The sequence below is a fragment of the Periplaneta americana genome, chromosome 2, assembly GCF_040183065.1.
Source record: "Periplaneta americana isolate PAMFEO1 chromosome 2, P.americana_PAMFEO1_priV1, whole genome shotgun sequence".
In the NCBI taxonomy this organism is placed as follows: Eukaryota; Metazoa; Arthropoda; class Insecta; order Blattodea; family Blattidae; genus Periplaneta; species Periplaneta americana.
In genome coordinates, this window is record NC_091118.1 from 28,537,905 (window position 1) to 28,550,462 (window position 12,558).

At 35.9% G+C, this 12,558-nt stretch overlaps 1 protein-coding gene across 2 annotated transcripts in view; it reads right to left on the reverse strand.

Annotated features, from left to right (window-relative positions):
• Positions 1-12,558, reverse strand: part of LOC138691318 (N-acetylneuraminate (7)9-O-acetyltransferase) — a 64,220-nt gene that overhangs the window by 15,998 nt on the left and 35,664 nt on the right. For both annotated transcript variants that reach the window (XM_069813202.1, XM_069813192.1), the window contains 3 exons: positions 6,250-6,486; positions 3,556-3,662; positions 2,279-2,495 (listed from right to left, as the gene is read on the reverse strand). In XM_069813202.1, coding sequence (XP_069669303.1) covers positions 2,279-2,495; positions 3,556-3,662; positions 6,250-6,486 — 561 coding nt within the window. The remainder of the gene's footprint in view (positions 1-2,278; positions 2,496-3,555; positions 3,663-6,249; positions 6,487-12,558) is intronic.

Sequence of the window (12,558 nt, forward strand, 5' to 3'; positions counted from 1 at the left end):
GCTATGGAAGTGAAGCATGGACTCTACGGAAATGTAACGCAAGTAGAATCACTGCTTGTGAAATGAAATTCATGCGCCAAACAGCTGGCTATACTAAGTGCGACCACAAAAGAAATGAAGACATCTTAAAGGAAATGGAAATGAACTCTACACTAGCAAACATTTGTCACTATCAAGATAACTGGCATCAGCATGTGAGGCGTATGTCTAGGAATAGAATCCCTCATGCAATCCTGCATTACCAACCTAGAGGCAGGAGATCAACTGGGCGTCCAATGAAGAGATGGGCTGAAAGCTTTTGTGAACCGTAACAGTCCTTCTGGGACTATAACCTGTATGGCTGATGATGATGATGATTTGAAAACGTGGAAAAATTCAAATACCTTGGAGCAATAGTAACAAATATAATTACACTTGTAAGAGAATTAAATGCAGAATAATTATGGGAAATGCCTGCCACTATTCGGTTGAGAAGCTTTTGTCATTTAGTCTGCTTTGAAAAAAAAATTGGAAGTTAGAATTTATAAAACATTTATATTACCAGTTGTTCTGTATGGTTGTGAAACTTGGACTCTTACTCTGAGAGAGGAACAGAGGTTAAGAATGTTCAAGAATAAGGTGCTTAGAAAAATATTTGGGGCTAAGAGGGATGAAGTTACAGGAGAATGGAGAAAGTTACACAATGCAAAACTGCACGCATTGTATTCTTCACTTAACATAATTAAGAACATTAATTCAAGACATGTGAGATGGGCAGAGCATGTAGCACGTACGGGTGAATCCAGAAATGCATATAGAGTGTTAATTGGGAGGCCGGAGGGAAGGGAGGCCGAGATGTAGCTGAGAGGATAGCAAGGATAGCAGATCTGATGAAGCCCATGGCTACATTTACGCACATCAATCGTTCATTGCAGTCTTCTCTTTCAACTTAAGTTTTTTCTATAGTCAATTTCTCATAATTCGCAGTTATTTCACGATCCTTTTGGGCGAGGGAAGGGTGTGAAGTACAGTAACATTGTAATTTCTGTTTTCATTATGCTCTCGCCCTCCCTCTTAAGAAATTTGTGAATAAATGCCACATTACTTTTGTTAATCTAGTGCCTTATAATATTGTGACAGCTGGGATACGATCTCGCGACAGGCAGAAGGAGGGCAAAGTCGGCGGTGGCTCGGCGCGGCAAATGAAGTTGCGCGCGCATCTGCTTCCTGGGGCATGTGCTGTGACGAAGGGAGAGGGGAGAAATCCTGAGAAGTCTAGATAGGCGCCATCTTCTAGACTTCTGTAGATTGATCGCGAAATCGTACTCTCGGGGAAACTATGGTTTAGTTATAAATACGACACGCGAGTGAACTAGAGCAGTTAGTTGCAGTCGTTGCTAGTTTTGGACAGCAAGGCAGTCTTGTGTAGCAGTGAAGCCAGCTTCGAGACCGGAGTTCGACTTGAGTTGTGTCCGTAACTGTGGGAGCTGGAAGTTCTGAGTTTGAGTGCAGTGGACCGCAGTTGGGGGACCTGAGTTCGAAGTTCAGTGGATTGTCTCTGAAGGTCTGGGGTTCGAGATACTGTGAACTCGAGTGAATGAGCTAGAAGAACTAGCCAAGGCAAACGAACTGTGAACTGAGAACTGACAGTTCTGAGGTAGTTAAGATTAGCAGTACATTGTTGTTCTCAATAATCCAAGTAAATTGTCATTGTCGTCTGTGGAGGGCAATAACGAATACTGTGTTACTGTGTGGAGTGGAAATCCCATTGTTGACGGGAGTGTTTACATTCAATTATAGAAAGTGGTTATAGTCGTAACAATAAAAGTTACATTCTTGTTTTGAATTAAAGTTACAATATTTTGTAAAACTTGTGTTTCTTGTTTTAACATTCTATCCAACTGTATAATATTAAAATGTTTTGTACTGTTTCACAATTTGCACTTGATTTTGAAGCGTAATTTAGTGACTAAACCTGTCATAGTAACTTTTACTGGATTTTAAATTATAATAAAAAAATGTTGCAGATAATTCCCGATGTTCAATATTTCGCGGAAGGTTCATGTATTAATTACAGCGAACTGTCGGGAGTCGAATGTATTTCGACCAGATTGGCAGGCCTTATGTCTTTCTCAGAATACACCTCTTATCTTCCACACTGCCTTACTGTGCTCCAAGAACCACGTTTGTACATAAAATTGCGCTTCTAAATGTGGTTCATTGTAGGTGAAGTCTCACCAAAATAAAAGATACGGAACAATTGTGGGCAATTATTAAAATAATGATAATAGTTACTTACAGGCACAAAAACAGTGTAGGAGTGGATTTCGTTACATTCCAGCTTGTTTCGACACAGGAAAGAGAATGTTGTATAGCTGCCCATTCCTATGATGGATGCAAGAGTAGCAGACAGAGCAATGCCAGGCGAAAACAGGTTGCTGTGGTTGTTGTCATCCAGGAAGTTGTATCGCTGTGCTAGTAGGTATGCCACAGCGAACACCATCCCGTATGATATACTGCATACAAAATGAACACAATTAACATACCAAAATCAGCTTGGAAACAAATGTATTACAGGACCCACTGGTGTATATCATCGCTGTACCTCCAAAATCCGCTGTGAATTTAAATAGATTTTTCAGAAGAAAGAAGAAAACATTATCAGTTTCAATTCCTTTCATTTTCAAAGCAACTTTCGGTATAATTTCATCATTTTTCAAGTAAACATAATTATCACCATTTAATACGAGAAAAATTCGTTCCGGCACCGGGAATCGAACCCGGGACCTCTCAGCTCTACGCGCTGAATGCTCTTTCCAACTGAGCTATGCCAGGACACGATCTATGGTGCTGACCGAACTCCCCTCGTAATGTTTCACGGCCTTACTACCTGCACTTCAGACAATGTAAGTCATACATGCAGGATCGCATATTTAAATGACTTTCATGGCCATATTCATCAGTTTGTGACAACTGCTAACAGTTAATACATCACATATTCATTATATATGAGGTCTCGCCTACCTCATTGAATATTACACGACTACTATGAAGTAGCCAATGTGTATTATCACCATTTAATACGAGAAAAATTCGTGCCGGCACCGGGAATCGAACCCGGGACCTCTCAGCTCTACGCGCTGAGTGCTCTTTCCAACTGAGCTATGCCGGGACACGATCCACGGTGCCGGCCAAACTCCCCTCGTAATGTTTTACGGCCTTACTACCTGCACTTTAGACAATCTAAGTCATACATGCAGGAGCGCATATTTAAATGGAAAGAGCACTCAGTGCAAAGAGCTGAGAGGTCCTGGGTTCGATTCCCGGTGCCGGAACGAATTTTACTCGTATTAAATGGTGATAATACACATTGGCTACTTCATAGTAGTCGTGTAATATTCAATGAGGTAGGCGAGACCTCATATATAATGAATATGTGATGTAAACATTATAATTTTTAATTCCCTTGATTTTCAAAGCTACTTTGTAATTACATAACTATTTAAAATGCCACCACAACTTTACGGACTTAGTACACTGTATTAGAAACAAATTGATGATGCATGTGGTACTCACCTATAGCGGTCTAGCTTCCAACGAAACCACCACTCATGTATGTCATCATCTGTTGTCACAAAAAGGGCTTTCCACGGCCGAGTGACAAACACTTTCTCAAAGAAAACCTGAAAAGAATACTATCTGTAATATATTACAGAAAGAAAAAGCCTGCTACTGTATTTGAAAAAAGGGCTTGGATTTCTCCCATTCCTAGTGATTATTGGGTCTACCTTTGTTTTCACAAAAAGATGAGAGAAGTATACAGCTGTTGTAGTCATTACAAATGGCTAAAATCACGTGACTGACAACGGAATATTTCAAGCTTTATAAATGCATATATAAAGTAGGTAAACGTGTGAATTCGAAATGAAGTAGTAGAATAAATGGACAGCTTCAAATACTTAGGATATCCTACAAGCAGTAACATGAGCTGCTGCCAGGAAGTCAAAAGGAGGATAGCAATGGCAAAGGAAGCTTTTAATAGAAAAAGAGGCGGACCTCAGAAAAAGAACTAGGGAGGAGACTAGTGAAGTGCTTTGTACAGAGTGTGGCATTGTATGGAGCAGAAACATGGACATCACGACGAAGTGAAAAGAAACCACTAGAAGCATTTGAAAAGTGGATATGGAGAAAAAGGGAGTGTGTGAAATGGACAGACAGAATAAGAAATGAAACTGTGCTAGAAAGAGTGGGTGAAAAAAGAATAATGCTGAAACTGATCAGGAAGAGAAAAAGAAATTGGCTGGATCACTGGCTGAGGAAAAACTGCTTACTGAAAGACATACTGCAAGGAATGGTGAATGGGAGAAAAGTGTGGGGCAGAAGAAGATATCAGCAGATAGACAACATTAAGATATATGGATCGGGCACTAAGTTACTTATTATACAGTGTGTAATTTGAGACTATGTATATTATTATTTTTCACTTAACACGTTTTATTTGTGATTAGTTTTCATTTTCAAAAGAAACTATCTCTATAACATGTTTAAATGCTTTGATTACCGTTGTTTTAATAACCATCACAAATGTATGAAGCAAATTAACAATAACCGAAACTTTACCCTAGGTTCATAGTTACAACCAGTGAACTTGTGGATTGGGAGAGCTGCAGTAGATTTTGGTACATATAAATTTCACTTCTTGATACCTTTACTAATAAGTATAGGACAAAAATAAATGCACTACATATCGAAAAACCAAAACTTTCTCACTTAGTTGGGAGATGTCTGTGGTATAATTTGCTAATCGCTAAAAAAAAAAACTAATACCATCGATTTAAGTCTGAAATTCTGATCGGTAGACACTCAATTTGCAATCTACCAATTCATTCTGAATTGTCTTAGAATTACCTTTAAACAGTGGCATGTTCCAAATGATTTTTGAGAGGCTCGTTTAGATTACTCACGGACTGTAGCAACCCACGAAATACACCAGTGTTCTTCGAATCGTTTTTTCATCATGTCCCCTAAGGGGAAGTTCATATTGACTACAAAATTTGATACAATCAATATTTTTTAAAATAATTTCACGATTTTTCCTGACTTCTTGATTACATTTGAGAATGTTTGTTCTGTTCGCTTCACTTAATTGCACAGCAATATTAGTTTTACCTAACATAGCCAATGAAACAACATTTTTCAGGCGAGATTGCGAAGATTCGTGCTTTATAATTTTAGGGGCAAATGTCCTAAATCTGTCACACCACTCCTAGTCTATGAAGTATCACCACCGAAGAGGAGGCAACCACAAATGGTTAGCGTAAATTTCATTGTTATACTTCCTTACATATATGCACTATTTCGGCTGGATGAAGCTTGAGTAAGATTTAAGTTGGGTAACGAACGACTCCCTAATTTCACTTCATTACATCAATTTTCTCCGCAAGGGAAAGTTGAGAAAAATAAAATTAATATTCTGTAATTCACACACACTCATGCTTGCACATCTGCACTGGTTAAGTTACGGTACTAAAACATCACACCAAAGCAACACTCAGATATACTGATGGTCAACAATTTTCTAAAACTGGAAAAGAAGTCTCTTTCGTATTTAACGTGCTATATCAAAAGGATTATACTCGTACAATCATTTTGAGTTAAAGCAAATATTAGGTTCTGCTGGAGGCTGGATACATACGTAATAATAAGGCAAAAGAGAATATTAATTTCGTTATATTAACTCGATAAGATTCTACAAAATAAGTATGTGAAGAGAAAATAAAAATGTTGTCATTAAGTTTCAAGGGAATAGAGAATCCATTTGACGTAGCATTACAATAGCGGTGTGGGAGGGGAGGAAAATCTTCCCTTGTGGTCTGGCTCTGCAAGCCACTGCAGCGAAATATGGGTTTTAAACAGCGGCAGTTTCCCTCTGCTTCCCTTCACCTCCCTACCCCCTGACCATGCAAGACACACTCTCTATGAGCTGCCCACCCTGCAGATCCCAGGACGACTTTGAATGCAGTGTCAATTCCAATACAGTCGACGCGCAAAAAGATTATGCATAAGATAATAGTACATATTCCCGGCCAGATGAAATATAAAGCAATTTACCAATAAAAGCTGTAACAATTTTTCTACAAATTAAAATAAATATTATTTTTATTTTCCTGTCAAAGCAGGGAGTGCTGCAGCTCCGCAGCTCTCATGGACGGGCCACCCCTGGGTACAACACATCTTGCTATAACTATAGTGTTCACACTATTGTGTTACCTCAGACATGTAGAGGATTGTGATGACACTGAAGAGGCCAACGAATTTGAGTACAAGATAGAGATACTGCAAAGGGTTGCTCTCTGACGAGGCCGCTGTGACCTGCGGTGGTAGCGCCAGCACCAGGTACACCATGAGGAACCAGAACGACACCAGTGGTACAAAGTAGTAGAACTGGTATGGGCGATTCATACACAGACACAGGGTGACAGTCATGAAGTTCAGCCTGAATAGAACCTGCCACACAAAGGCACTAAAATTACAACTATTATACAGGATCTTCAGTTTACAGCTCCATAGGTCACCTCAGAAGAGCCATCACAAGACGGACTTCATCTTCTGAATAAACAGTGCAGAGCACACTTTTTAGGTTTTATTTTAAAATTAAATAAATTAATTAAATAATTATAATTTCTAGAGGTGTGACTTTTGTTACTAATGATATATGCGAAATGTGTTAAAAACTTAATTTTATGCATGGAAAATGCAAATCCTTTAATTAAAGTACAAAATTAAGTGAGATATATCCGTGAATTGTTGCGAAATACACAGAAATCAACGAAATTACTTCATAATCACGATATTTAAAAAAAAAAAAAAAAAAGGTTTAATTGAGAATTCACATGAAAAATCATTCTTTCTTTCAAATAAAACGTGAAAATTTTCGTAGTTCATAAAATATACGTGAACATTTCTACATATTTGATCTCTCAGCATTACATGCTTATGGCTTTTTTTTTTTTTTTTTTTTTTTTTTTTTTCCACATTCTGCAATTTATTGATAAATTTCCAAAACAAATATGTGTTCTGCCTTTTCATATTTTACTGTAAATTCAAATAATAATGCACAAATATTGTTCATGTCCAGCTGTCAAAACAATTGGGCACAGAGACATTAGTGTAGATGTTAGGAAGTCAGAGGTTGTGGAAAAGTGCATGTTATTCACTTAAAAAAGATTTTGGTGTTCTGTGCTTCTTGTAGAAGTTTGCATTGTATTGGCCAAGACGCTTGATGAATGGATTTTCACTTGAATTTGCACTGTTATAAAACTTCTTAACTTGTTCACATAATGAGTCTTTCAGAAATGTCATGTCCAAATCAAAGTGTATTTGTGCATTTGTTCTGTACCAGTCTGAATTATGTATTATTCGGAGCACTTTATTTTGAACAATTTGAAGAGGTTGAAAGACTGTTTTTGGATTATAACACCAAGCTGGGGCAACGTAAGTTAGGAGGGTAAAATCAGCATTTTGTAGAGCATAACTTTTCTTCTAGACTGAGAACAGGAGATTTGAACAGGGGGTAAAGATGAGATATTCTAAGAGAGCTCTTAGTTGTTACAGATTTTATGTGCTTGTGCCATAACAACTTGTTATCAAGAGTAATACCAAGATATTTTACATGGTCACTGTATTGAATTTCTTGATTGCATATTTTTATTTTGTCACGAGGTCTTTTTAAACACTTGGAGAAAATTATTGACTGACATTTTTCTGGATTTAAAGAAATACGCCATTCTTCTAATAGAAGTACATGGCATCTGACAAGAATGTATGCTTAGTTTCAGGGACTACTTCCAGGGAGCAGCACAAACAGATAATGGTTATTTCTCTTTTCCACAACAATTGCCTTTGTGAGATCAAGAAGGCAGTGATGTCACACTCTCACAGTCGAAAGGAATTGAATAATGAATTTAATTAATGATGCAAACAAATGTGAATGAGATAGTCCAAAGCCACACTTTATTTTCAAAGGGATTGTTCCAATAATAATTTTAAAAAAAGTTATTTTATTATTTTTTTAAGTTTCTTTATGGTGTGAAATACGCACGAAATTGCTTGCTTTTTTTCGAAATATTCACCGAATTTAAACCATTCTAATCACCGAAATCAGGGTAAAATAATGACCATAAAATCACACCCCTAATAATTCCGCAACATCCATAATTTTGATGTGAAAAGTCTATGTTTGCAAAATTTTAACATGAAGTTTACTCGAATGTCACTCGTGGTACAATGAAAACAGAATTTCTTTCCAAACGTTTTCCACATAATCCACCTTGCTCCATTTTGTATTTAATATGCCTCGAAGTTTTCCACACAATAATCAGGGAAATACATGCATATACATGAATATCAGATAAAATACACTATAATGTTAAATTGTTATACTTTGTTTTCTTACACCGTATGACCATGAAACCTGCGACACATGAAAAAGTTGTATGTTAGCATATCCAATGAAAAGCAAGCACTGCAGTGCTGGTAATATTCACCATAGTAATTTTCTTCCATATAGTTTACAGTAAATAAAAAGAGTATTTTCCCTGGACCAAAAATATAATGAAAATTCGTGTAAATAAAAACGAGTATTGTCCCTGGACCAAAGTATAATAAAGGTCTGTGTAAGTAGTAAATAAAGACGAGTAGTTTCCCTGGACCATAAGGGCAATAGACGAGCACTGTGAGAAGGTTAGGTTGGATTAGATGGAGGGATAATTAAGTGACAGAATGAGAGATTTCCCTCCATTAACAATTCTACAACTTTTCAAACATTGACAACATTACTTCTACGACTTCTTCTAGAGACTGCTCTAATAGAATGCGTCTCATACAGCCAATCATAACACTTTTAATGAATACTTCTCCTAGTTGGGTATAATTATTCTATAAAAAAAAAAAACTGTTGTATTTAGAGTGGGCAAGTGAGTCATACACATTCCTATAGAAAGCATCTCTCTCGAAGACCATCCAAGTAACCTCTTATATGCGTCTATGTTCTGATACTGGCTTCCTTAATTACAGTGTAAGAAAACGAAGTGTAAACCTGTTAAAGGAAGTACATATTGTGTTTCATTGCTTTAATACAAGAATAGATGTTTCATACAATGTTGGGAATTCCTTCAGTTCCCTGTCAATTTTATTTATAATATTAATTTTACTTTCTTTCTAGGTATGCGGGAAGAACATCAATAATATGGACTAAACATGCAATGATAAAAATCTTCCCTGTAAAATTATAAATTAAATGAGGTAAACATTTTAAAAAATCACGTTCATCAAATTCTAAATCTTGCACTATGTTATACCTGGATCATGTTAATGTTTCATGCAAAGCTTGCAAAACTATACATTTCACAGTTTTTAGTGGATGATTCCAAGCATAAAGGGATATGAGCCAAATTGTTTTTTCCCCAAGCTTATTTTGAAAGTGTCAATTTTCTTTCAAAAGCCAGTTACATGGACATACAGGGTTGGGACAGTGTTATCCTTTCCTTGGATTTCATATTGAAGGTATACCGATAAGCTATCACAATTTGACTATAATTATGTGTGTGTGTTCCGCCTTTGCTTATCATACAATTAAAATGATGAAACTAATAAATCATATTTTCATTAACGTTTTCGGTACCTATGTACCATCTTCAGATGTATATATATATAATGCTAATTGATAACCAAGCCTCTAGGTGCATGTGTCATAAACTTAAGAAATCAGTGTTTTTGTGCGTATTGTGTTATATCGATGAAGTGTTGCCATGATTGGAACATACTATCAGAATTAAAATTAAATTAAATGTTTCAGTCAATATTTAAAACACTATTTAAAGCACTATTTAAAACTGTTTAAAAACACATGGTTTGTGCATCACTTTAAATATATGCAGTTGGAGATCACTTGTTGTGCGGTGTTTGCCGATGTGAAGTTGAATGCGGCAGTTGTGGTGATCTTGTTTATTGGCGTTGAGCTAGACGTGGTATCGTTAACATGGCTATGTTGAAAGTGATGTTGTGGCACTTCTATGATAGTTAATGGTATTGCTGTAATTTGTACCCATAGATGTATTGTTAGAACAAATTGAAGGTTGTCAAACACCGCACAACAAGTGATCTCCAACTGCATATATTTAAAGTGATGCACAAACCATGTGTTTTTAAACAGTTTTAAATAGTGCTTTAAATAGTGTTTTAAATATTGACTGAAACATTTAATTTAATTTTAATTCTGATAGTATGTTCCAATCATGGCAACACTTCATCGATATAACACAATACGCACAAAAACACTGATTTTTTAAGTTTATGACACATGCACCTAGAGGCTTGGTTATCAATTAGCATTATATATATACATCTGAAGATGGTACATAGGTACCGAAAACGTTAATGAAAATATGATTTATTAGTTTCATCATTTTAATTGTATGATAAGCAAAGGCGGAACCTTTCCTTGGAGTTTCAAATGTAGCTCATTTAAATGGCTTGTGATATCTGTCAAGAAAGCTAGCTCAGAGAGTCAGTCAGCTTCTTAGTTAGCTCGTCTGTTTCTAGATTCTCTAGTTCTCTACAAGCCGTAAGTAAGTAAATAAGTATGTAGTAGATTATCAGACTGTGCCTTCCTGGATACTTTATTTATTTACTGTTACGGTTTGGGATACAAGAATAATAAACAAATGCAGCACAGTCTAGATCAGGTATGTCAAAACCCTGCACATTGTGCAGTCACACACATTGTGCACTGGTCTCTATGCAATGTGCAGTTCCTATTCCCCTATCTGGAGGGAGTGAATCGGCTTGGAGGGGAACGCGACAGGGCTGTACATTACCTGCAGTAGCAGAACAGCTTTGGTTTCAGTAACACAGATCAGTACGGGTGTGCTCATTGAGCTGTGATTGTGAATGCGTTATGAAAAATAAAGCGAGGAGTCCACAGATATAACGAAGAAGAGAAATCACGAATCATATAACATAACTGTTATGATGTTTTCCTCAGCCAACAGTAATTATTTTAAAATGAAAGGCTTTCATCATATCATGTGGACCTAATAGCGATGTATGAATTTAAATCAGATTAATAAAGTTCTCAAAATATGATATTTGCCAGCTCTTATTTCTTAATTAGTACTCTCATGGCAAGACAAACATGATAATGATGTTGTTTTGGAGTCTATACTAACACAGCCATGAATGGTTAGACGACTTACAGTACAACTTTTATTTGATAAGCTGATAAGTGATGAGAATATTGAGTGAAGAATACATATGAGGGTCTTGAGGTTGTAAGGGAAGGAAGAAAGCAACTATTTGTAAAGCAAAAACATTTTCTTGAAAAATAATACATAATGGCGAATTTTCCATCTAACGTTACTATGTTATCTTAATATACTTACATTAATAAATCTTTAAACCTGACATAAAGAAAATATCCTCGCTTCACAGCTTGTGAACTACTCTTTCAACTCAATTCAGTAACGCTCCCAACTTGCTGATACTTGCTCAACGTTTTCCAAATAAACTATATATAAATTTAAAGTCAAGCTTAACTTATCCAATTTATTAATAATAATGTGAATTTATATTAATATACAGCAAGGAAATGATTCCAATGTAAAAGCCTATTGCATGTACTTGGGAGTAAAATATTTTCTTTAACATTTGTGCACCAATGGTCCCAATAATGCTTGAGGAACAATGAAAGAGTATTACTTTGAAATAACCAGTACCTACTATGTATGGGTAAAATTAAATACTGTGTTCGTTTTTTGTTGTTTCGAAATTACTGCAATATTTATTTTTTTTTTCAAATACTGTATACAAATCGTGTAAATAAATGATTCTTTACAAACAACTGCTTTGTGAATTGTAACTAAGTAAGTCTATTGTTTCTTGTGTATTGTCAAATATAGACACTGACAATAATTTGTTTTTTTTTTTTCCTTCTGCTAAGTATGATTATAATGTCCAAATGTCAATTTAATTGAACACTAGAAGCGCAGAATAGATTCTTGTACATCCCTCCACTAAGAACTGGTAAGAGCAGCACGTGAATGACGCAATCTGCACAGACCGGCATTCCGCGCACATATACTGCACTTTCAGTGTCTGATTTCTGACATGCCTGGTCTAGATTGTAGCTGTTGTTTGCTTAGAGCTGTGACATACGCCCATTTTCAGATTTTCATCTAAAGGAGGACTAAAATACATTATTTGCAATACAAACCTTTTTAATAGTTATGTATTGTTTATATGCACTTAAAGATAGTAGAATCTATTTTAAAATATATAAAAAATATATAGGGCATGTCAACTATTAAAAAAACTATCAAGTAGGAAAATGTCCACTTATAAGTATAGAACTTTCTAAGTTGAATATTGCAGATGCAAATGGAAGAATCTGTTCTCTTTAATAACTTCCCTAACTTTGCTATGAATTACTCCACAGACTTACTGGTAACTACACTGATCCATTATAAGGAAAGTGACATTTAATGACGCAATGTTTTCTGAACAAAGAAAAAAGTGAAATGC